The sequence below is a fragment of the Halichoeres trimaculatus genome, unplaced genomic scaffold (assembly GCF_033239565.1).
Source record: "Halichoeres trimaculatus isolate MK-OKI-2021-1 unplaced genomic scaffold, fHalTri1.1 fHalTri1_scaffold_23, whole genome shotgun sequence".
In the NCBI taxonomy this organism is placed as follows: domain Eukaryota; kingdom Metazoa; phylum Chordata; class Actinopteri; order Labriformes; family Labridae; genus Halichoeres; species Halichoeres trimaculatus.
The window spans coordinates 16,507,627-16,534,894 of record NW_027437201.1 but is presented as its reverse complement, the minus strand read 5'-3'; the positions used below and the strand labels follow the sequence as shown (position 1 = coordinate 16,534,894).

General features: G+C 41.2%; 1 protein-coding gene across 3 annotated transcripts in view; it reads right to left on the bottom strand.

Annotated features, from left to right (window-relative positions):
- Positions 1 to 27,268, bottom strand: part of sdk2b (sidekick cell adhesion molecule 2b) — a 329,027-nt gene that overhangs the window by 81,179 nt on the left and 220,580 nt on the right. For all 3 annotated transcript variants that reach the window (XM_074662914.1, XM_074662915.1, XM_074662916.1), the window contains exons 2-4: positions 21,019 to 21,178; positions 6,953 to 7,059; positions 4,342 to 4,489 (exon numbers count right to left, since the gene is read on the bottom strand). In XM_074662914.1, coding sequence (XP_074519015.1) covers positions 4,342 to 4,489; positions 6,953 to 7,059; positions 21,019 to 21,178 — 415 coding nt within the window. The remainder of the gene's footprint in view (positions 1 to 4,341; positions 4,490 to 6,952; positions 7,060 to 21,018; positions 21,179 to 27,268) is intronic.

The following is a 27,268-nucleotide window of genomic DNA, read 5'->3' as shown; positions in this document are numbered from 1 at the left end:
AGGAATACTCAAGACTGAGAAACAAAACAAACTCAAAACACTGAAACACTGAAATAAACGTACAAAAAGTCTACACATGATGGACCAAAAACAAAACCACAAGGCACAAGAACTTTAGACCAAAATAGGAAAATACAAGACAAGAATCAGAAAAAATAATGACAAAGAAACTCTACAAGACAGGAACAGAAGAAAACCTAGACCCAGAAATCGACAAATGGCAAACCAAAGATTGAATCTTCACAATTACAACAGTATGGCTCTGTAGTAGAAGAGTCTCAGTGCTAAATTGGCCTGATTATTGCTGTAACTTTTCAGCAGTTGAAACATCTGGAGCAAAAATGAAACAAAAACGAAACAGTTAAACAAACAAAAACCTTTTACAGAGCGACGTTGAAAGAAATGGTGAATGGTAGAAATGCAAATACAAAGTTTAAATGATTCCCAAACCATCGCATGTCCAACCTCTTAGGATCTAGGGGTGTAGTTCTTCATAGAAAACATTCAATCCAACTTCATCAAAGATCTTGCATTAAAAACTTTCACCCTCGATATCAAGAACAGCCTTTTCTCTCTGTGAAACACTAAAGCAACTTCCAGGATAGCATTTCGTTACCACAAAACCGTACAAAGAGCAGATCTTTTGGTGATAAACTGTTAGATTTAATGCAACTGATCACTGCTTTCCACTCAGATTTTTTCCTCCCGTCCCCATTGCTGAGGTGTGATTATACTCAGAAGCGGGACAAAACCCTGGAGAGCTTGCAAATTAAATTTATGACACCTGAGGAAGGATGGCCAGGACGATGAAGAGAGATATAGAGAAAAAGAGTAAAAAAAGCAAAGGTGGGAGAAGAGGAAAGAAGTGAAAGAACAAAAGGTCACTGTGATTGAGTTTATGAAGTCATTATTTCCTGTTCTGTACATCTGTAATTCTTAAAGGGAACTTCCTCTCACACAAAGATGATGATAACTATTACATTACATTAAACGCTGATAAAATTTAAAGAGACAACAAAGCTAGAACTTGACTGTGAGGGCAAGAGTCCTTGGAAAAAGCCTTCATCATGTTGAGGTTCAGCACAGAACTCTCTCTTCGGCGCTCCCTCAACCTTCCTCACAAGTGAGACTTTGATGCCTCTACAGAGTCACTGCTAGTGGCACGAATCAAATTCAATTAAATGATTTTCAATAAAAAAGGGCGCCTCTTATCAACCGCGCTCATTTGCACACACTGACCTTGGTAGTGCGCTAGGCATTAGCATTCTTGGAGCTGGAGGGTAGGAAGCGAGGATGAGGAGAAAGAACACAGTGGGTGGCGAACGGCAGAGACAAAAGAAGCGGAGAAAAAAAGAGACGAGGGCGAAACTTCTGAAAAGAAATAAATATGTAAGAAAGCACGTCAAAGAAGTGTAAGAATGATGGAAATGCAACGGGAAGAGTTGGTTGCTCTTTTTGCTAAAACTTTGTCATGGTATCATCACTCTGTAGCTTCTTCCAACTCAAATTTTTACGAGCCACGAACTACACCTTGGTCTTCACGTATGGCTCTCTTCAACTTCCTAAAAGTAATAGTTCCCACACAACTCAGTACGAGTTCGAGCAACCCGTCTACCCACGGCCGTCTGCATCCTCCAGCTCCTCACTCCGTCTGGCTGCTCCTCTCATTGTCATTCTAGGTCAGGGTATGATTACTGATGATGAGGAGCTGATAAGAAAGATTCACTCTAACTGAGGGCAAGGTCACCTCCCACTGCGAAGAAATGCAGATGTGATGAGATGGGGGATAAGTGCCATCCCAACACACACACACACATACTTGTGCAGGTGCACACACAAAGTATCCTGGAGATAGATGTGTGATCACAAACAACCAGAAAAGTCAGTCATTAAAGGGAAACAGAGGCACGATCACCTTGACTGGAGACGTTCAGTGTCAGATGGGTTGTAGCTTTAATATTAATATGCAAATTTAAAAAGGCTGTGCGACACCTTGAGAGAATGAAGAGGGATGTTTCCCTCGTGTAACTTAATTACAGCTGATACTTTTTATTCCCTCGGTGCCTGTATATAAAGATGAGTGGTGTGCCTCTATCTCCTTCCACTACACAAAATGAAGCCAAAACACCTCAGAGATGGGCACTGATGTGTTGCCTTTGGGATGATTCAAAAGCATGAGTCCACCTATTACATGCATCTGACTAAGGACAAAGAATATAGTTAAAGCTCCTATGAGGAACTCGAGTCTGTGTTGATTTTAGCGCCTCCTGCTGATGTAGTGGGGCCTCTCATCTTTTTAATTTGGTATCGAAGGATATCACATGTAATAACTGTGTGTAACAACAAAAAAAGTGAAAGAAATAAAGTCTGTTTCTTTAGAATGGAGTGCTTAAATTCATCTGACACCTGCCCCCTGCTGGCTGTTTTAGGCATTACAAATATACCTGACGAAAATGAAAAATCCTGCACACTGGCCAACTTCCAGAGAGGAAAAAAACCCAAAACTTTTTTGCAATGTTTCAGTCACTGACATTTATCAAGCAAATACATGTGCAAGTTTTTTTTTTCTCTTTTTTAAAACTTTTTTATAGATTCTTGCAGGTATGATGATTACTTTCTCTTTTTGTCCTTCTTTTTTCCTATAATGAGACTGTCTGTGTTGTATTTCCTTCTGACTGAAGTCACTAGTTTTTATCAAAGTACTCAGTCACGACATGTTTGAAATTGTTCCATTTAAACGTTTTGTAAATTATGAATGAAGTTTAATTGTCTTAATTGTGTTTTAACTTTTAAAAACTTTTGCGTGCCATCCCTATTTAATATGGCTTCTTTGGCCGACACAAACATTTGCTTGATAAAGATCTGTGACTGAAAGGTTGCAATGAAGTTTTTTTTTTTCCGTCTGGAAGTTGGCCAGTGTACAGGATTTTTATTTTTATTTTCTGGTAAATTTTGACTTTTTTTTGTCTTAATCCAAGACACCTGCCAAGGGAGTAGATTTGCAAAATCTGTGTCTTTTTCAAACATTACAAATAACAACATAAAATTTGTCAATCTTGTCTTGACTTTTGTTGGTTACAGAAGTGCATCGGGATCAATTTCAGTCTATTTAGTCAACAGCAAAAAAAGAAATCCTTACTGGAACTTTAATAAACCAATAAAGTGCCAAATTCTTGGTAGAATCAAATAACTAATTATAACTAAATTTCTTGAATAAATGATACTCGACGTACATCTACATGAATAAATTTAAGTGCTTTCAAAAGAAAATGTTTGAAAAAATATTTATTTGAAGTTTAAAATGATGTTAGAGTATGGCCCATGTCCCATCTGTTTATATAGAGTGGATTGGCCAAAGTATTTTCCTAATTATTCTAACCTTTGTGCTACAAATATGTTGAATATCTGTTTTTCTTCATCAAAAATCCTCAACACTTGGGATACCTCCACACACACATGCAGGAAGGAGCTGGGTTTGATGTGTTTGTTGCAGAAGCTGCACTTGGTCCTGCCTGCTGTGGCTCTCCACACTCCTTCACAACAACTACAATGCAAACTTTTACCCCTCATCAGTAATCCCTTTTCCGTAACCAGTCAGAAAGAGGAGCTCTAAATCTTTCAGCCCCACTTTTGATGAGTAAAGGGAGTACCAGCACTTATTTAATTTACAGGTTTAGTTCATTTTGAGTTTTGGCTTATATACGTGGAGATCATGGGAACAAAACCATGCAACCACAGTATCAAAATCAACATCTTCTATTCTCATGGGCAGAAAAAGGTACAACATGGCAGTCCCAACGCAACTCTCCATTTATTCACTTCAAGCCTAAGTGAACAGGAAACAAAAACAATCATATCTGAGTCTGTCAGAGCTCCAGAGTGAGCTGGCTCTACTTGGTACTGAAGGTGCAGTACAAACAACACCACGACTGGCTGGCAAATATTGATCACCCAGGAACAAATCAGAGCCTATTTTGGGACCAAAATGAGAGGCGACAGAGATAGAGAGATGAGCTGAAAGGACGCTTCATGTTTCAGTTTCCTTTTAAAGTCAGAATGAGAAGCAAAGAGGTGGTTTTATTTCACTCTGCCAAAACACTGCCACTTTTGGACCTTGTTCTGCTGCTGAAATTCAAACCCACCTTTAACACAAAATGTAGTGAGATGAATGACAAAAGACAGGAAGTAACAGATGCTCTTAAACTAAAGATCCCAAACAAAAGCTCTCACAAAAAATCCCCAGGAAGAGACGAGGCAGCAGAAAGTGCTCGCAGGATCAAACACAGAGAAAAAGACTCCACAAGTTAAAATGCTCAAAACAAGTAAAAATAAGAGACTTACATGCGACTGCTGGGTGGGATCTTGCGGCCATCTCTGTACCAGGTGACCTGGGGTTGGGGGAAGCTGCGGATGCGTGGCGCTGGGATTACTGCGCCCTCTCCTTGAGAGACTGACTGGGTGCGTTCACCTTCTTCAAAACTGCCCATAACTACAGAAAATACACACACAGAAACACACACAGGAAACAAACACAAGAGAAAGTAAGCAAAGAGAAAGACAGCGTGGAGTCAAAGGCATAATTTTCCATCCCTTTCTTGAATCTGACTTTTGTTCCCTGCAGTTCTTTCGCCATCTGTTTCTGTTGTGCAATGTGACAAAGAGCCACTTTGATGGACAGTACAGTATTGTTGCTATGGTTCCCAGACTATACCAAGAAGAAGGGCTCGATGGAGCTGAGCTGGAATGACTCACAGAGGGACGCTTAATCGACTCATATTCATATTCTGTATCCTTCTGTGTGGATGCGCGGAGGGCGATCAATCTTGATCACACTCTGAATGTGTGCATTACTCAACATGGTGGATGACCGGCGCAGCTGCTTTTCTATTATCTCCTAATACATTTCATCTGTTACAGTACGTTTTATCCCCCCGCTGCCTCTTTACATCTTAAAAGCTGACAAAAATGCTGCGTTAATGTTCCTGCTCCATGCTCGGCTCATTTGTAAGTGAGATCCGCGTGCAGGTTTGGGTTTATTTTGATGGATATGGCGTCGATTCCGCCTGTCCCCAACTTCAATTGTTGTTTCGATCTCAGCTGTGCAATTCACCCAGCAATCATATTGGCTGGTGCTGACTGTAAACCATAGGACAGCAGTTACAGGCAGACTTTTTGTATTCTCTTCCTTCAACAAAGTGAACACACTGGTTTTGGATGTGACTGTTTTTAGCAAGAACAGGAAAAGCTTATATTTGTCAAGGGAACAACTCGCCATCAAACTCTCAATTAAGAGCAAACAAAGCTTGAAATAATGATATCTTTGAGAAATGGCGGGATCAAGGTATGTGGGCTTTGCACAGAGGGTGTTTGAGTGGCTGTGTATCAATCTTATTTCCTCTCACTCTCCTTTCAAAGGGGAATCAAAAAGGTAATCTGGCTTCGCCGTGCAGCTGTGGTGCTTAGCTTAAATGAAAATCTGGGAAGTGAGCAAATCCTGACTTTGATCTGCAGTTTCGGTGCCGTGATGTCCTCCTCCCATCGCCTAAACTCTAATGCCTCGGCGTGTTTCCCTTTCTTCGAGGAGTGTCTCCGCAATCCTAATTGTGCCGCCTCAATATGAGAGCTTTCGCGCAAGAGATCTCCTCATCTCTCTTGCGCTCTTTCTCTATTTCCTCCAATCTGTGTCTACCTCATCCATTTATCCAGCAGTTGTCCTTAATTCCCCTTTTTGCTCAGCCTCCCTCTCTGCACCCCTTGATGAGGGAGAGGAGGAGAATTATGGAAATGGGAAGAGGTGGTAAAAAAACAGACAAACGGAAAACAGCGGGTTGCAAGCCAAGAAATAAATAGGGAACAGTAGTGGCCAAAAAAAAGGGACGGTGTGAAGAGGGAGGGCGGAGAATGACTAAAGAAAAGAATGGGAGACAGGGCTGCCCATAAAAATCAACCAAACGTTAATAATCAAATCAAACATTTCAGATTTATGGTTTTCAAGATTATTTACCCATTAATAAAAGTTTGAAATCTATCCACTTAACCGAGAACTCGCTGATAATTGGGGCTTGGCTGAACCGAGGCTTTGAACCAAACAGAACTGAAGCGACAAAGTTTGCAAGTTTTGTTCCAGATTGAGCTGGAAAGGAAGTTGAGCGCTGAAACTTCAACAACGAACCGACTGACTGTGGTACAACTGGTCCCTTTTGCTAGAATTCATGATTACATGTCATCCAGGAAAACTCTTAGTGTGGGGCAGCCTTTGAGGGACGAGATGCACTCAGTAGAGGATTTGAGAGGCTGGTCGGCCCCGGCTGTCTCTTCCCCTCTCACACCTGGTTGGCTGCATTGTTCAGTCAGGTACAGGCGCCGTGTCACATCCACTCAGATGTCTCTGAAACAAGGGAAACCCAGTGACCCTGTCATACTCTGAGAAGGCAGCGAAATGGGCGTGGGAGGGTTGTGACCACTGAGAGCGGGTCTGGGTTGCATTGGAGGTAACGGCCCTCCAGACACCTCTGCGGTGCGTCGGTAATAGCTCGTTAACAAGGCGAGGGAGCAGAGTGGCCTCAAAGTGGCGCTGGAAAATTACAGAAACGTTTCTCATTCGAGCCGCGCATGAAATGACAGATGTTGTTGACAAAGGAGAGGGGGAGAGGGACGGAAATAAGCGGCGGTCATATTAAAATGAAGCAAAGTTAAAAACAACCACGGCGACAATATCAATCTAATGAGAACGCTGAGTGGAACAGATGTCCGTACTGATAGCGCCGCAGCTGATACACAGGTAGGTCTCTCACTCTGCTGGCACCTGTCCCTCCCCAGTCAGTCCTTGACGCAAAGGCAAGCAGAGAGTGGGCTTACTGTGTACTCTGCAGGCACACACACACACTCACACACACTGTATCCATCCATCATCCATCCACTGAGTCCATCCTGTGTCCATTATCATACTCACAGGCCACCTGTACTTCTGTGCGCCTCTGCAGAAGGGCCCCCACCCGATTCCTCACGGTGCAGCGGTAGAAGCCGGCATGGGAGCGGTCCAACGAAGGGATTAGGTACCTTTAATAAACACACACACAAAAAACACACAAGACAGGGGTGAGGATTCTCTTAAATCACAGTAAACTAATTAAGACAAAAGCAGGAATCAAAAAGGTGCTAATGTAGATCCACAAATTGCTAATTTGTAAGCACAAATGCACCACCAAGGAAAACACACACACTTATGCACACACTTGTGCACACACACTTAAGACCATCTAATAGAGCAACAAGGGCACAGAGGACACCGGAGCTTAGCTGTTGTTTATTCCAACAATAATGATGCTCGAGAGGCTAATGGAGCTACACCAACCAAGCTCTCCCTCAGGACACACACACACACACTTTCATCAAGATGTCTTCTATGCAAACACACGCACACACGCAAAGTGACACATGTATGTGCACTGAATCCCCCAGGGACAGGGGTTAGACAGCCACTGACACTCTCCCCGTGACCTTGACTTCCTTGACTCCTGCTGTGGCAGCAGTACTGCCTCCCTGCCAGGTGGAGGCAGCGTTACATGTCCTTTACAAAGCTGCTGCTCTGCGGTGTGCCGACTAACAATTGGCTTGATGTATGTTGTATCTTGAGCCACATCTGGTGTTACAGCTGATGCCAGAAGATTAAGTGGCGACTGATGATGCTGGCTCTCATCTATTTTGCAAACACTCTGTGAAAGCTATAATTCACACTCATCCTGCAAGTTGCCGTGGACATGCTGTGAATCACAAAGCAAATATGACAACCAGAGGGGCTACAGTAAAATCAACGCATTTTTAATTACACATTAGATCAAAATACAATAAATACCTCACACTGTATGGGGGTGAAAAAGTTCTTTATGACACCACATTCATATCATTTTTGAATCATATTGGATGACTAAAATTGTAAAGCTTTTTAAATTAGATACGTGTTAAAAAAAAAGAAAAGGTCAGAAGTTTAAAGACATACAATAAGTCATTTGTACTTTGTTTAATGCAGTTAAACCTCATGCATCTATTCTCATATGTAAATGGAGCATTAATAAGCCTTGACAGGTAAAGGGTTTCACTTGAGCTGAACTTGCTTTTCAGTGATTTAGAGTGGATGATTTGAAGAAGGTATGTGAGTGTAATGTTGAGTTAATGAAAGATAATGTTCCAGATTTTTTTTAAAGAGGGGTTGAAATGCTTTTACATACTTTGACATATACAAATTAACAATATATGATGTTTATAGTAAATGCGTGCAGATTTTTTTTAACCTCTTTATGTTAAAATCTGCAAGATCTTCACAAGATCTTTACAAGACTTGCTGAAATGATGAGATAATCACGTAAGAACCATCGAAATGCTTCATGACAGGTTGAAGACGGCGGGCCTCAAACACCAAGGTCTGCTTATAGCTCTTACTTTAATTCTATTTAATTATTCAACCAGATAGCAACTCAACGAGATCCAGGTCTCTTTTGAAAAAATAATTGGTTGTAAATTACTTCCATGAAGCCAATCAGAAGGCTGGCCAATCAGAGGGAAGGGGGTTTGTGGAGCAAGGGAGCCTTAAAGAGACGGCAGCTTCAGTGGAGCTTTTCAGACGGAGGCTGAAACAAAAGTTTTTAAAAAAAATCTGTGTTAAGAAATAGAGATTTATTTGTGCAACCATAGGGTATCAAAGGGACATAATTGAGACTAAAGAAATAGAAAAAAAAAAAAAAAAAATCAGAAATATACCCCTGCTTTAATGTCAGTGACAGGTTAAATAGATAGCACTGGATAGCACCCTTAATAAGCTGTACATGCTTGTGCTTGTTATTTTTTGTGAATTTTACAGACGCATATAACAGCTTGTGGACTAACTGTTGAAAAGACTTTCATGGAAACTGGCATCCCAGCTATTTCCCTCAGTGAGACCCTCCTGCAGATACTCATCAGTGATCAGTGTTTGGTTGTTCGTGTGTCTCTTTCAACATCAGCAATACACCAGGGCATATCTGTGAGCGATAAACTCAACCACACTGGAATCCCTCTACGGAGTTTGTATATTTTTAGCCCTCGCAGAAGTTTCCATCAGAGATCAGGCGTGCAGACGGCTCGGCATGCCGGCATCAACATTTTAACTGCTTTCCAATAACTAATAACTGGCGGAGCAGTGGGAGCTGTAGGACGCGGCCAACTGTTAAAGTGATTGCACTGACAGTCTCTGATGGCATGTCTGATGGCGAAAGTTATGATAGGCCTACAGCGAGTTGTACATGTTTAATCGCAGCCATCCTCGGCACAACACATTCTTGTCAGAGTGAAGGCTTTATGTGGGAGGTGGAACAGTCACCACCAGGAAACGTGTTTGCCATCTTTGCTGTCACATTCCCGCATGATGTGTGCTTGAGAGTGCTTAGCGCACTGCCAGGCAGAGTGTGTGAGTGTAACCTGCAGTGACAGGAGGTCCCGGTTTCTATAGTAACTACCTACAATTTGTGGAAAAAGTTTCTTGTGAGTTAACCTTTCATTTGAAGAGTTTGTGTTGCAGTGTGTAATTGTTTGGGGAGAGCATGAGGGAATAAGAGACAAATGAGAAACAGCAATTTAAAAGTTCAAAAGTACTTTCAACAAGCTGTTTGCAGAAACGTCTGGATACCGAGAACTTAAACTCCGAGACTTCTGGGTCACAATAGATGCCCTCATTAAAGTCCTTCCTTTAAAATAAGTCTCACCAACACAGATACGTGACTTCCCTGCAGTCGACTAAACGCACGTTAGCAGATTCTTGAAAAATTCAGGCAAAAGTTTTTCCAGCTGCCAAAAGCAGAAAAAAAGAAGAAGAAATCAAAAGACTCTTTCTAAGAAGCAATAAAAAATTAACTAACCAAACACTGAATTAAACCAAATATCAAATCTAAATATTTAAACACTCTCACCCAGGGAGAGCCAGGATGTCTTTTGAACTCCTTGTGATTTTCATCAGGCAAAAAATATCTTCCTTTCAAGTAGTTTCAGACATATGTGCCTTTGGGAATGTTCAGGGTAATATTGCTTAAATTTCTCTGATAGATGATCAAATATATAACACCCGAAGACACAAATGAAAGGAAGAACCAGCATTTCAACTTCAATGTGCCGGGGCAGAGATTCAACAAGTCTCTGAAATAGATGGAAACACAACTCTTCCAAAAGATTTCATAAGTCTGATGTGTTGATTAACACTTTGAACCCTGCAATACCCAAGAGCCACTGGTGCATGGACTGCTGTTTTTGCTTATTGTGAAGTCTTTGAGTATCTTCAAACCACAGCTCAAAAAGCTTGTGTCAGTTAATAAACCCTAGTGATTAATATATCTTAAAAACTACTCTCTATATTTTTAAATCTTTGAGAAGCGCCTCTTTTATAAGCAGACTGCGAAGGCATTTGAATGATTCATCTGCATAAGAAATTAAGAGCCTTCATCATCTCCTGTTCTAATTTTGGGAGATTTTCCACTCCTGCAAATCTTTGAATCTGTTCCACCTTTAAGTTATGTAAGATTTTAAAGTTCCTTATAAATTATAATGTACTTTAAATCTTAGACAGACTTAACCAGATTTTAGAAGACACTTATTTCCATGCAGGGGTGTATCCAGAGCATTTCGACTAGGGTGGCCCAAGCATGGACTGAATAAAACAGCATGACTATAACTTTTACCATTGTACCATCTGTTCCATCCCTCCAAATGTATCTTACTATTTCAGACAAAAAAACAAAAAAAACCACAGGAATGGCAGCTGTCAATCATCATTGAACTTGACGTAATACCCCTTTTTTTTAATTCAATGATAAACAAAAAAGAAACTTTTTAGAAAATAGAGGACTTGAACACAAAAGAGCCCAATAATATCTTCATATCACCACAACATACAGATGCGAGACACATTTCTACCAGGCGTATTGATTTTTTAAGTTTGACCACAGCACTTTTCAAACAAACTGGGGAGACAGAGTTTTTGACCTATACTGCAGTCAGTCACCAGGGGGAGCAGTCTCAGTGGTGACTTCAACCCAACCCAGACACTGATTATTATAGAGGTGGCATCAAGACGGCTTTATTGGCAAAAAATTGGTTTATCTGTGAACAAAACAGGAACAAAACTGGAACCAAATAGCTCACAAAGTAAAGAAAAAACTCCTGGAACTCCCCCTGGTGACTGGGCAGTTAAGAACATGACTAAAATAAGAAAATTGAAATTTACACCACAAACATTTTTCATTCTAAAATACACTTTTAGTTTCAATGTTTTGTTTTTTATACGTCAAAGATGTCATTTTAAGAGAAGAGTTGGTCTAAAGCAGGAGTCCCCAAACTTTTTCCCGTCACGGCCAAAGAACTTTTCCCTCCCTTGATGGGGGGCCAGGGTCAGTTTGTAAAAAACGTGACGATCGCAGAGGTGTCCAAACCTAAATATTTATTGTTTCCCAGAAAGCCACACATAACCAAATATTAATAACACTTTCTGGGATCTTGACAGGAAAAAAAATCAGAAAATAAATAATAACACTGATAATGAAATATATAACACTTTTTATGAAATAAATAATAACTAAATAACCCTTTTCAGGTTTTTCACAGAAAAAAAGACCATGAAATATTAACTTTGTTGTAGACACCACTGCAGCTCTCTCTCATTAACTTCACTGTGAAAACCAAAAAGCAAGCAGGCTAAGAAACCAAATTAAGTGATACAACACCTACCGGCACAATACATTTCACAACCAGTATGGTTGTATAACAGGATTTTTTTTTTAAGGGAGGGGTTTCAGATAGAGCACGAACTGCAGAAGGTTTGAAAAGAAAGTTACGCTCTATGCATGTGTAAGTCTTGATCACGTGACCAGACTGAAAAAAAAAATAAAAAATCATAATTTGCCTCTGGTATTGTTCAGGGGGCCGGGCAAAATGTGGAGGCGGGCCGTATCTGGCCCCCAGGCCATAGTTTGGGGACCACTGGTCTAAAGCAAATCGCCAGTTATGGCTTAGGATTTTGGGATGTCACCAGAGGTGGCCAATGAAATCTCAAGGGTCCATCACCACCCATCCAATTGTGACCCGAGGGCATGCATTATCTTTAAAGGTTACTTTCTAGATACTTTGTTTGAGTGCACACACGATTGCATAGAGCAATCCTATCTGCCCAATTCCATGTTTTTTAGAGTGCATGAAATATAGAAAATTCACCTTGATGGTATATTTAGAGAAGAAAAAAATATGCAATTACTTTTTAATCAATGGAAAAGAGAAAAACTCTGGGTGACTTATGCAAACATGAAGTTTCTGGTCTGTTAGTCCAAAGCTCCCTTTGTGCCACAACAACTAGCATCTGGGTGTTTTTGAAAGCTCTTTATAGCTGTGACTAAGAAAAAAAAGGAACTGTATCTGAGCTCATTAGCAACAGCGTCAGTTGGACCCCAAGGAATAAATGAGTTTCAGCCTAAAGTCTGTTAAGACTTAATCAACTAATCAGGAGGCTTTATTAATGATGTGTGACCCCTTTCATATGTTCCATCAACTAAATTAATACAATTACGTATGTGTGATATGCATAAATGGAGGCGAGATGAGGCGGCTATGATGGAATATCATGAAAGAGAAGAAGGGGAAAATGTTAGACGCCTCAGACTTTGGCAGAGTGCTGACAGGTGGTGTCGCTGCTCCAGGTTTAACCCCGCCTAGACCTGCAGAGAATTCACCCCACAGCCAGAACCTTCAGGGTGACTTTAGACAGCCTCCTCCTCCTCTTTCTCCCCCTCTTTTCCTGTCTCCCTCGTTCACTCTGTCCCTTATATAATGAATACAATTAACCTTTGCGGAGCTGAGCGCGTTGGTAGCAGGTTGGGGGAGTCAGTGGGGGCCTCGCTGTGTCCGACAGAGATTGATTGATGTTCCTGTGGTCAGCGCACTCCGTCAGATCCCCTTTAATTAGCCCCGCTTTGGAGCAATGATTAGACGGAGGAGTGGCAGGAGGAGACGGGGAAAAGAGGGACCCGAGGAAAGAGGATGGGAAAAAAAGGATGGAAGATGGAGGAAAAGGGAGGTTACGATGGAAAGATTAAACGAGATGATTGGCAAAACTATAATCCTTAATTGCAGATGGCTGTAGAGCTGTTAAAGGGAGAGCCCATAATAACAGACCTGGACATCGAGTAGGGACAATAACGTTTCACTTAAAGCATTGGCTTTACACTAAGAACTCAATGGACGTAATCACAGCCCTGCAGTTAATCATCACACATCATATATGCTGGAAAAGCTTGTAATGATGTACACATCTTCACTCCAAGCATTAATCATAGAGTGTTTAACCCCGATGGATGCAGCTTCTTGGTTTCTAGTAGGAAATGTATGAAAAATAAAGGATGGCATGTCAGCTTCATTAAAGTAAAACCAAAACATTGAGGGTGCTTCCTTTTGCCTGGTTGTTGTGGGTCATAAATCCAGCCTTTGCTATGTAAACAGATGGGACTTGGGTCAAACTTAAAATCCAAATACACAAGGAATAGATTTTTCCCAAACATACTCTCTGCTGCTAAAGTTAGCTCTTTTCATGCTTATTCATTCCAGTGACTTAATTCTCTAAGAAGTTTGGTCTCAGTCAGGTATTTGATGCGTTGACTGACTGACAGATAAACTCACTCTCCAGTAATGTAGATTTCAGTGCAACTTTTAGACACAACAAACTGAACTTAGATCCTCAATCAAAAGAGTCTGTGCTCCCAATATAACACGTCACGCAACACTTATTTTTACAACTTGTAACATAAGCAGAAGCACAGCACAGCATGTCACGGCTCACTAACAACTTTCTTGCTTTAAGTTTTTCAAAAGGTCGGCCCTTGCTCAGAACAGTTTGATGGCACTCAACTTCTGTTAATGAGCTTGCTCAAAGACTTGAACAGCTTATACATGCTGTAGCTTAGAAACACAAGCACTAAGCGCTGATGATATATTTGACTGTTTTGTTTTTAGGTATCATGATTGATTTGTGTCATTATTCTTACAGGATGGTTAAATGCGTTTGCCATGAAGACATGACTTGAAACACATCCATCAAGTAAAACGCGACTGAAGCTCTAACCCCCTGTCATCTTTCAAAGCGGCGTCAAACGAAGCCAATTTCTGAAGATGTCTACCCTGAAAGTATATTAAATCATGTATTGAGATGCTGTTTTAACTCTATAGACTGAGACATTACTCCTATCTTGTTCTCTCCTCTAAATTGCCCGATACATTGCCAACAACACATGACAGGTAATGGCGACTGGTGGATTAAGCGACTGGAAATCAATGATGGGTAATTCGTCTACAGGTCCAGAGGGACAGTCCTTGCAGGTTATACGTTTTCGAAGGGTTTAACAGATGGACAACTGCCAAATGGAGGCAATTTGCAGAAACTGATTTCAACAGCATCTTGTCACTACTTCTTATTTATAAATCCATCTGCCTTTTTATATGTTGTTCCCTGTATAATTCACAGATAGATCGCTATAGAACCCTCTTTTCCTCTGAGGAGCACTATCTGTGAGACGGTCTAAAATCATAATATGCAGGTCTTTCAGCAGAGAGGCATTTCAATGAGCATTCTTTATTGAAACGTTATGGCAACCATTAAAAGATGTTCATATCTGCTGAAAATTCAAGCTCAAAGGTTAGTAAAAAATAACTACCTTAGGTTAAGGTCAAGTTTCCAATAATTTTGTATTCAGAATGTCTCTATCCCACTAAGTCTGTTATGAACAATCACGTCTGCTTGAAAAGGTCTCATGTAATGGTATTTTTAGCTGTTAACACAATGTCCTAGTAGTTTTTCAAGCTAAAGTTTGAATTCAGGTACAAAAATGTCACAAATTAAGGCTCTGTGGAGGATCTGTGGCCTCTCCGTTTGAGTTGGCGGGGATGATATGGGCACATAATTGGCTGTCTGAAAGTTTTCTGAGAAGAGAAAGTGCAGAACGGGGCTGACAAATGCAGAGGCAGAAAAACACCGAACAACAAGGTACCAGTCATAGACTGTATAAAGAGTGGACAGCGTGGCTTCGCCATTTACCATTGTACGGTTTTGAAGCCAAAATTCCCCCATCACAGGCACAGCCAATGGCAGCAGAAGTAGCCAGAGTCTGTACAGTAGAGGCTGTGAGGGATTCTGGGAGAATCTGAGTGGAGCTGGGTGACAAAAATAATATTTTTTTTTCTTACGAGAGTCAAATCACTTCTTAACTCTACCTCCCGACATATTTCACAATCCCCGAAAAAAATACACAAGAACTGCAGCTGTCAATCATCGTTCAACGTTACGTAAAGCCTTGTTTTTAACCTTGTATAACTAATGAAAACGAAACTTTTCAGAAAAAAGAGGACTTGAATGCAAGACAGCCAAATGATATCTATAAACCACCACAATAATCGGATGTGAGAAACATTTCTACGAGGGGTATTCATTTTTCAAAGTTAGACCACAGCCCATCTGAAATGGCTGGGAAGCCAGATTTTTTAACCTGTACTGCAGTCAGCCACCAGGGGGAGCAGTTTTCGTGGAGACCTCATTTCGAGCCGAGCAAGCAGACGTCCATTTTTTTACAGCCTTTGGTACCAGTACACCTTACACATAATCCAGAATTTGACACTGAACAGGTGAATATTGTATGTATGGACAAGAGGAGAAATGTTTTTCAATATTTAAGACCTTACAGCTTCTTTCAAGAAACAGTTGCAGGAAAAAAAAAAAAACTGTTTAAGTCAAACATTTATTCAGACACTAGTCTGTGAGTGTTTGTCCTCATCAAATCAGGGGATGATCAGTCAATTTGTGTGTAAATAACTTCATTTCTGAGCCCATGCTATGAATAAAACCCTTCAAATTATCTTTCTGACATCTCTGACCCATGTGATGTAGTTTCAATCACTGCAGGAAACCAGCAGCTGAACGTTTTCCTCTGATTGAATCAGAGAGGCTGACCGACAGCAGCACCCCTGCCAGCCCCCTATGAATGTAGGTCAGTGCTAAATGTTTTTCAAAATAACATCATAGAGGTTTAAAACATTAACACATATTACAACTGTTCATTGTAGAAACACTTCATGCTGTATCCTTGGGTATTTATGACTGTAAAATAAGCACTTCCATAACTGAACACCCAGTCTATCGGTTCATATAATCACGTCCTTGTTCTTATATTGACGCTTCATATCGCAGATATCAAAAAAGCATCTGTACCTGCTGACACTTGAGCTACATTTATGATTTCACATACATTTAGAATGTGCATAAAAAGGCACATGAACGCTCCTTCTTTCACCTGCACATCCTAATTCATTATCTAACCCTTTATAAAGTTGCATACATATAGTTCTGCTTTGCTTTTGATGGTAAAATAAGCCAATAAAATTTGCAAAACAATGTCAGAATTTCATAATAAAGAAACCAGTCTCACCATAATTAAAAAGAACCTGCACCTGGCTACAGGTTTTCACAATCCTGAGATCTGAATGGGCTTTTCACTGCCTCGTACCCTGGCAGAAACTAAAGCAGGCGTAGATGAAATATATGTAGATTAAGACGTGAAAGGGTGTCGCAAACTGACACAACAAAACAAATTTATTTGAATTTAATGTGACTCGCTAAAACAATGAAGTGTGGAAGTGAAAAGTGCAGCAGCAGCAGAAGTAAGAGCAATGCAATGAGTTGTGAGAAGTACCAAATGGTGCCAGACTGAAGGAAACAACAAACGGAGAGGCTGCAGATGGAAAATGGGAACGGAAATAAGCAAACAGGCAAATTTGAATCTCAATGCCTGTCTTGATGCTCTGTTTATACCTCGTCCCATTTCAAGCTGCACCTTGAATCTCCTCCTGATCTCAACAACACACACACAGGACATCCAGCTTATTACAACTTGCAAATAAACTAACTGTTTTGGCTGGGTCTTAAAGTTTCCTAAAGAATTCAAAAGGAAGAGAGTAAGCCATTTTAACTGCCTCCAATTTTTCTTGTTCTGGATGAGTCTGCTCATTTCGAAGGTTTGGGATCGTTTATGACAAATTACTGTGCATGGAAGCCAAAATCAGATGAAGACAAAGGTGGTTTTTGCTTTCAACATAATTCGCTTTTTTTAAAATTGTTGCTGGGATGATGTATGTGAGCTGCTGTGATTATAAAACCACATAATTTAAAGTAAGCATTTGGAAAAAGATCTGCCGCCGCAGCAGGCTTCACAGTAACATGATGTGGACTCAGACAAATGATGAAGTTAAGTTTCAGAACTGGTCCTTTCCCTGATTACAAGACAAAAAACTGACGTCTCGTTTTACAAACTATCAAGGCCATGTCTTGGGAAAAACACATTTGGAATGAACATTTATTCATTAAATTGAACAGTTTGAAATCAGATCATGTATTGACTTTTTTCAAATTCTCTCAAAAGGTAGGTATAAAACACATCATCTTCTGCTGCCGCTTTGCCCTCCACTTTTCTTTCATCTCTACCTAGTTAGCAAACTAAGCTTGTCGTCTATTCCCCAAGATGTGGAATATTATTGTACCGAGCTTCTGTTAATTTCTTCTGAGACACCATGAAATTGTATCTGGTAAAAAAAAAAGTTGTCTGCTTGCTGAGAGTTAAAGGTGTGAGCGGATTAAATGGAGGCAGACAGAATGAAGGAAGAGGAGGGAGAAGGAGGACAGGGAGTTGAGGCAGGTAGGGTGTGGATTGTTAAATGAAGATAAAGCAGGGGTTTAAAATAAAAGCTCATAGTTTTATGACTTTAAGTTTTAAAGCAGCATGTGTGACCATAGTCTGTTTCGTTTGCTGTCTGTCTCAGTATAATATGAGAATCTGTAGAAAAAGGTTACCACTCCCCGCAGGACACACGGACTCTGCTCCCCCACCACATCCAAGAACCGTTTGACAATCAAAAACACCTCCAGAGGTTTAGTTAATAATTAACTGTCTTAATTAAGTCTGGGGTTAATTGGCAGCAAAAGACTCGAGGATGTAGAAGGTAAACGCTCTCGAGGTTTGTTAGCCGTGTGATAGGAAGCCGTGATACTCTGCTGTGTTTATAGATCTGGTAAAGCTTTGTGTTGGAGATAATTCACTGGCTTGTGGGTTCAGATCTATTTAATTATACTGGATACAATCTTCAATCTTAATTAAGTTGAATTTTAATTTGAAGATAAATCTTTTAAATGATTATTTGCAAACAAAGAAAGCTGAATGCCAGCCAGCTGTAAATGCTAACAGATGTGTGTGTGGTTGGTTGGTTGGTTGGTACAGTATGTGCAGATGATGTTTCCGAAATTTGACAGCAGTCAATGCTAAACCCATTCCCTCCCTGGTGCGACACTCTCCACAGCAGATCACTAAAACTGCGCCACTCTCCCCCAGCATTCACACACCGACACGCTGAATAATAATGCGTCCACACACACATACCTTGCAGTATTGATCGGTAGCCAGAGGACACAAGGTCAAGTCGCACGGTGTCAATATTTAAAGCAGCGCTCAGCACTGGGGACCTCTACCATAACCTCTTTAATATGGGGGGTCTGCTCTGCTCAAATACTCTCCTGACACTGAGAAAGTCCAAACTGTGGGGGGAGATGGACTGCATGCCAACATACACACGACACAGACAAAACGCTGCTGTAATACAGAGGGAGCTGATACACTCTGAAACAGATACACAGGAGGAATCAACTCTGACCTTCGTGCATTTTATATTCTTGTATTTAGCCTTTTTTACACTGATTTAGCACGTTATGGAGCCCATACTCGCAACAAATCTTAAACTATAGCTGCTTTTATCAAGGATCAGTTCCCTTCTTCACAAATGTGTCCAGCTCATCTGGTTTTTAAATAGTCCTTTAGACTCTCAGTGACTCACACATGCAGAAGCCTGAGCAGCTTTGTGCCTGACTACTTGTTTAATCACCCGTTCTATCGCTCAATCACTTGCCCAATAACACAGTTAAAGAGGCCCTGAGGCTCCAGCACACAGTGTTATTCTTCACTACAGTCCATCCTGATCAATTGTTAAGGCATCTGTGTGTCACTTGTGCCCTTCAACCTCACTGCTTCCTCTCTTGTCTTATCTATCTCCAGAGATTGTCAGGAGAAGAGCCCAGCTCCACCAACAAGGCGGATGCTTCTTGTACACTCACCCTACGCTCTGTTGTCTCTCACACATGACCACGATAGTTCAGCGAAAATCAGCAAAGCGTGTGTCAACAGCCCTTTTTTTCTCCCCCAATCCTCCAGTGCCTCATTTACACTGCTGTGCGCACACAAGCGTACACACAGCAACACACACTGCTTTCTCAGATAACAGCAATGTTTGCCCTATTCCAGATCTTGGAGTTATCATTAAAGATGCTTTATCTCCTGCCCTAACACTCATTCACACTGCTTTCACTCGTAAGCGCCTCTCTAGAGGGAGTGATGGAGGTCACAGAGCCACGAGGGAGAAGGGGAAGGCAGGAAAAGAAAGAGAGAAAGCCAAACGGCAACAAGCTAATTCCTTTTTTAGAAGAGTGTCTGTGAACAGCTGCAGCTGGCTGTGTTAAAATGCAAAATACTGCCTTGCAGGGACACTTAGCAATAAAACTAAGGTTGTGAATGCAGAAAAAAACTTATTCAGACTTCAGCTGTAACGTTTATTCAAAATCCAAGTAAAGAATATGTGTATCTAACATAGCTTTCTGTCACTAAATCACTGTCTTTTCAGTTAAGTCTTGCACCTGGCTGTTATCGCTACACTGCTATATTAGCTAGGCTAATGTTTGCATTAGGAAAGCAGATTTTGAAACCTCTTTTGAAGTTTCTCATGCCTTGGCTTTATTTAAAAAAAAAAAGTCTAGTCAATACCCATCATTCTTTTGCTATGAGGGAGCCAGACACATAAATAGAAGCATAACTTAGCTAAAGCTAGCTGCGGTCAATTTGAGATATATTTTACGGCCATGTTGGTACCGAATTACCTTGTGCTACATGTTTGTTAAAAATGTGTTCAGTTTAGTCTTATATAGCCGTCAGGCTATAATGATGTTAGAGTGCCAATTTCTATAATATTTACTCAGACGTTAGCTAGTTTGATAGAAATTGTGAGCTAATGGGGAGGTCCAAAAGCAACTCGTTTCCTCGTTGTTAAAGTAATAGTGATAATTTATTTTATCAGACTGGTTTGAAGGTAGGAAAACACTTCACAAACAGTCAGCTTAACATAATTTATGCCCAAGCTTTAGCTATAAACAGCTGCAGCTAACTTACTACGCTAGTCAAAGTTAAGTGAGCATCTGTTTACCTTATGTTTCTTAAATGTTGAAAACAAAAACTAACTTATGCTATTACAGAGGATTTTTGCTGGTTTAGTTAACATGAAAAATATAGCAATGAGGGATGTTCCATCGAAGCTAGTTTTTTAGCCATTTTAACAGAAATTTAAAGAACAGACTTTTCCATTGATAAGAAAAAAATCAGCTGGTTACAGACGATTACAGACAAGTGGTTTTCAGTTTAGCATGGTACAGCCGACATCCAACTGTCCCCAATTTTTAAACTAAAATACTGTCCCTTCAGGGTGAACTACAAGATGCTATCTGTTGTCTGTGTTTGTTTACATCAGGGTAGTGGAGCATTAAAGCAGAAGCTATTAAGCCTGAGCTCCAGTTAAGACAATATTTCCCTTAATCATAAAAACATCAATGGGTTGTTCGCTTAATGAGTAACTGGTGCTGACTCATGAGGGTGACAGTGTTTTTGTGTTTCACTGACTAATGATCATCATCAACATCCATGATTGCTACTAGCATAATTCAATAAACCATGCTACACTATGTCAAAATAAAGCAGCTGTTTGCCTAAATAAGAATTTTATCACATCTATTTTACAAATCTTTGAACCTAGACATCAGTCACTCAGTCCCCCTCCTGTTTCAACCCTCTACCATCTGTTGATCAAAGTTCTCCTCACCTGTACTCCAGTGAATAGCGAGTCAGCTCTGTCGTGTTGTGGATCCATTTGAACTCCAGCGGCCAGCTTCCCTCAGCCATACAGGTCAACACCAGCCTGTTGCGTTCCAGGTGGAGCTGACTACGCACCGGCTCTGTTTTGAAGTAGGGAGGCACGTCATCTGTAAAGAACAAAGAAGAGCTTGTTTTTTTTTTCCCTTATTGAGAGACTTTGCTGCTTCACATAGCGGATGGAAAATACCTCAAAAGCATGCCAATAAAGAACACCCACTCTGAAATCCCTCACAAATCCATGAACCCTGGGGCACAAATTCACACATGAAAAACAAGACTGAGCAGTGTGGATAAAAGAGACTGGAGGAAATTTATTTTATGTGACTTTCATCATGATTAGGTAGGCTTACACCGAGTTGTCGACTGCAGAAAACATTTGAACAGAAAGGCTCCAGCAGCTGATGCTTACATCTATGTGACTCCAACAGATTGTAGGTGGTCAGATGCTCGGATATCACCTAAGACAAAGCTAACTGGACGGTATTTGATTATCACCTGCTTGTAAACGCCAAGCTGCCAGACACCAGATGGAAAACCCTTCCTGAACGTGTCCCATCCAAAGCTGTTTAATCTCCTGTGAGGCACTGTTGCTTGTGTCGGGTGATCTTAACTTGCTCCGGGAGCGTCAGGGAAGAGGAAGCAGAGGCATCAATGTCGTAGAAGATTGCTCATGTATCCTCTGCTCTGTGTATTTGTGTGTCAGTAACACATTGGCAAAGCAAACCACTTTCCCTCCAAGCAAGACAGAGCAGACAGCCGAGGAGTGAGACCGATGAGGAAGCCTGAAATCCTTCACCACTGGTTTGCCTACTCTCTGTTTCGCTTCGTCTTTCGCTCTTTCTGTGTCTCTCGAACACGCTCTGCTGAGTGTGAAGGAACGGATTGAAGAAGACCGGTGAGGATGCCTCCACAGGGTGATGTACACGCTGAACCACACATGGCAGAAGACACACAGCAATCTTTTATACCTCAATCAAGATGCCTCGCACACAAACTGTCAAGGTCTCTCGTGGGTCCAATATCTCACCCTTGATGAATGATGCAAAGATTGGGAGCTTACTCGATGATCATTGTAAATATAGAACACATTAATTGGATGGTTGGATAATATAATTATCAAATTGACTGATAATCAGGCATTGAAATTAAACTGTCAAGATGATCTATTGTGCTGATATTTTGTTCTTCAATTTCTGCTTGAGCAGATCCACTGGAGGAAGACTGATAAGAGGAGGAATGAGGAAGAAAACGGGGGATGAGAGGAAAATAGAGTGAGGGAATAAAGATGATTTACAAGCTCTCATTCACAGTTTCAGATTTACTGACAAAGCGTCAAGAAATAGCTTCTGTGGCAAACATATCCGGGGAAGCAAGGTTTGAAGTTAAAGCCCTGATTCTACAAAAGTTGGGATGCTGACAAAAATGTTAGGAATCCAGATTTTATTGGTCGTAAACTTGAGTCTTTATTGAACAGATCATATACACTGAATTTAGAGTTTTTGGGATCACTTCAAAAAGCACTTTTGTAAACAGTTTGTCACTGAATCCACAAATATAGGGAAAACCTGTGCCACACATAGAGCAACAATTATAAGACTTAAGCATCTGGAAGACTAAGGATCAGAAGACATCTCTCTCTCAAAAGGCACAAGCGTGTAACTGATACTGGATGGCTATGGTCTTGGTCCCTGACAGTGGTGAGCACAGACCTTTTAAAAGGCAAGGGCAAAAAGAAAAAAGAAACACATACAGCAGGTGTTTTTGCCACCCAAGAGGGCAGTTTTATCATGTTTTAACCAGCCAAGGGGGCCAGTTTAGTGTTTTCTGCCAACCAGGATGGCACTTTGACATACATTTTGGCTCCCAAGTGGGCATCTTGGCCCATGTTTTTCCAACAAGTGCACACCACTTCCTGTGCACACAACTAGCCCTTGGGTAGCAATGCACTTAACACAGACATAACTCCATAGTGGAAGTGACTGCATGGGCTTAAAATCACTCCCAGAAACCAGCAAATCCACAAATGTAGGTTGGAACTCTACCCTACTGAGAGGTGAATACACCAAATACAGAGATTCAGAGAGTCTGGAGAGATTTCGGTCAAAAATACTGGTGATATCTGTGGGCAACTCTGTAGTGGAAGCAACTAGATAGGATCAAAATCCAGCGTCAAAACCCAACGTCTTCAACCAAACCCATGTTTTCTGTAAACTTAGCTAAAATCTGGGTTGGGCATTAATCTAACCAAAATTAGATTAATTTGTACTGAAATAAAAACGGAAAACAAAACTTGGTCTTGGGGATATAAAAAAAAAAAGCTTGAGCTTAGGAATGTTTTGAAAAGTGAGTGCGTATGAGCCAATAACCACAGAGTATTAACCAATCAAAGCACTAGACTCTAAAGTTCAATGATCACAGGTGACAGCATCACCCACAACCAAATACTTCCTTTAACATACTGGTCACCAATCAAAGTACCATTGAAACAGAGTCCAAACAGGACTTATAATGGTGGAAACATACCTTACAAGTAATACAGGCCGTATTGTGTTAAAAAATATGCTGAACAAAGTATGTTTAACCTCTGAGTTCAGCAGCATAGAATCAATAATGTGGCTGATGTGTAATTAGTTTTATATTGGTGTGCTAACAAACTGGAACACTGTGAAAGGTTAAGGTGAGTAATTATCTTGTTCCAAAACAAAGAAGTTTAGATTGAAAAGTTATTTTTTGTTATGTTGAAGAACTTTTTAAAAAGGATTAGTCCTTGTGTGTGTGTGGTAAAAACAAAACAATACAGCCAAAGTACAGAAAAATGTAAATAACAGAGAAACCAAGAGGCATAGAAAAAGCATGAGCTTTAGTTTTATGTAGTTCAAAAGAGCATGACACAACTCACTAATGAATATTCATTAATTCCTACACTTTTTCTTGATGCAGATGCGTAAACAGTACTTTGGTCTGACTCCTGACTTTTAAGAACCTGAGAGCGGCACGAGCCCGTAGGCCGACAGTCGTGAATAAATATTTATAACAAACAGAAGACAGAGGAGACTCAATAAAGCACCACACAGTATTGATCTGTCAGATTCAGCTCACATCACTACCTAGCATCTCCAAGCTGGAAATGATGCCCCTGGCCACCCTGACTGTGCTGCGTTCTGTTAAAATCTGATCCCTTAAGCCAGTCAAACAAGAAGAAAGCCTCCAACACAGCAGAAGCATAAAAAGCAGAGCCAAAACACAGACACGGCTAATCAGAAAGTCATACTGTGAAGTGAAGTCTTGGTCTGTGCAAAGAGAGAATGCACAATGAAGCTGAGCAAATGGAAAACTTAGGTTATGCGATGTCGGGGAAGAAGTTGTGAAAATGATATATGAGGGAGAAGCATGGCAGTCGGAGGCTTAACAGATGCAAAATAGAGATAAAATGTAAAGTAGACTCTGCGGTGCCTTTAGAGTTTAAGTGCTTGGGCATCTCCCTCAGCAGTGTGGGTTAATGCTATGCCTGGCGCAGAGGAAGATAGGCTGCAGAAATGAGGGAGATTGAGATGTGCGGAAAAGATTTGAGATGGCCGAGACTAATTGTTCCCTGGCGATGTGCGCTTTGCTTTTATCTACGATGGGAAGATAAAAGAGCATGAGGGAGAGGCAGAGGGAAAAAAGAGGGTGGGGGGACGAGAGGTAACAGAGAGCAGGGGGGTATGCAAGCAAAACGTGAGCAAGCATACCTCTGCATCAAGCGTACACAGAAAGTCATTTACCCACAGGAGCGTGTGGGGCCAAAGAAAACATTGATCACAGATGAGTATCTACAGTAGTGTTTCTCATTAGGGAGTCCATAGGAGCTCATCAGTGATATCTAACTGTAGAATCAGCACACGCAGAAGGAGAGAAACTCTGGGGGAAGTGCTGACATGATGGCCAGGGGCGGGAGCTGGACAATTAATGTGTCAGTTATCTTTTATTTTAGACTCTTATTGCATTTTAAAAGTCAGAAAATTGTGAGAGAATGCACCATTTAGGCTACATCTCTGCAAGAAAGTAAAAAAAAAAACTGCAGAACTTGACTCTTACAAGCCTTTTTGAACAACAAGGCTCATCTGTAGAAGCAGGCACACCTTTCTTGTCCCATAACCTTCCAAAAGCAGGAAGTATACCAACTAAAATAACAAATATTCACTTTCTCTGTACACTCAGCCCCCTCCAACCGAAGCATCTTCCACGGTTGTGTGCTTCCTCTGCAACACAAAGCAATTATTGTGTGATAGAGGCGCCTCATTAGCATAGCGCACAGCTCATGCCAGAGGACGCTCCCTGGGGGCATGGCCCAGGTCGACGCAACGCTGCGGCATGTTAGCACAAGTGTGTGAGCGTGCGCGTGTGTATTTGTTCGTGCATGTGTATCAGGTGGACGCTCACAACCAAGTCTGTAGCACACAGTCAATTAAATCAGCTCTCTCATTAATGAGAACAGTGCCAGGTACAAATGCCTGGCCTGCGGTGAGAATTCATAATTAAGAGGAACCTGGTGAATCCATTTTTAAAATAACAAGCGCTACGTTCGAGGACGGTTTTTCTGTTTCACAAAGAAAGACTTTTTTTTCCGAATTCACCACTTTTCTTTCATCAGAAGTCTTGAAGCTTTAATGTCCATCCATGGCAAAAAAAAAAAATGTTTTGTTGTTTTTGTATTTGTTCACCAAAGTAAATCCTGTGAATAACTAATTTAAGCCGTGCTTTTGCATGATAATTTCAGGTTTCTTTGGTATGTTCTTCTTTCATGTTGCACAAAAACAAACTGTACCGAAGGCAAAACAGGCTGAAAAATAGCAGAGATGTGTCAAAATCAGCTTGCCAGATGTATCTTTTGTGTTTTTCTGAATAAAAAGATCCTTTCTCTAATTTTTAGAAAAAACAGCCTCTCACTTTCTCTGCTAAGCTGCCCAGCTTTCCAGATGCTACATCACTTCAGTTCCCGCGAAAACCACATGGCTGAGTTTTCACTGATAAGTCAGGCAGCGGGCTACTCTCCATTTCCCAGAAGGCTGTGGCGCTGCGGTGGCAGCCACGAGCAGCAAACTTCTTCCTCGCTCAATCCTCAGGGGCCCTGTGCTCCTGGACGCAGCATACATATTTCAGGTGCAGCCTGGAGGAAGGCCACATATACAGACAAACACACACACTTACACACACACACACATACACACACACACACACACACACACACACACACACACACACACACACACACACACACACACACACACACACACACACACACACACACACACACACACACACACACACAGGTGCCTTCTTATACATTTTACACCTGCATATTAAAAAATTCACACCCTTGAGTTGATTCAGCCAACTGTAAATTACTCATAAATGTGTAACTGCGCTGTGCTTGGGTGTGCTAAGATGTGGATGCATGTTTTCTACTCAGTGTGATTTGTTTATGCCTACACAGTGTGTATGTCTGGGGATGTGTGTGTGTATGTGCTTTTGTTTGATGGCAGGTGTCTGGATGTGTGCGTCTGTGATGCTGATGAGGATGGAAGTTTGCTGGTGGTCTAACTGAGCTGCTAATGGCCCCGCTGGGTGTGAAAATCTGTTCCACTGTCTGTCTTTATTTAGCACACTGGTCTGGCTCTCATTCAGTGTGTGTTTGTGTGTGTGTGTTTTTAAGTGTGTGTTTATATGTGAGTGTGCAGGGCGGGAAATGGAGGAGCTCCAAAATGTGTCAGTGTAAGTATGTCAGCGCAGAACTCCAGTGCGGTTGGTGTGTGTGAGAGTGGTTTGGCAGTTTGTGTGTGTGTGGCAGAGAGTGATAATATACTCATCCCTCAGAGACCCTCAAACTGAGGCCAACTGCTGATTTCCACTCGTCACTGTTTTTACACGGGACGTTTTACAGAACCAATCAGCTGTTTACTATTCCTCACACACACACACACATCCATACATGTGCTCAAACACACACATCTTTCACTGGCACCTAGCTTTTGGCACTTCTCCAGCCGTCCTTTTCGCTCCATTCATGGATCAATGACGCCTTCTCCTCCTTCTCCTTGCCTGCATTTCCCATGAGTCCATGCTGCCAGCGACTAATTTCTAGCTGGTCTGCCATTGCTGCAGGTCCAGAAGCCTCTGCTCTGCCTCAGAGTGGTTCTGAGTGGGCTGGAGAAGAC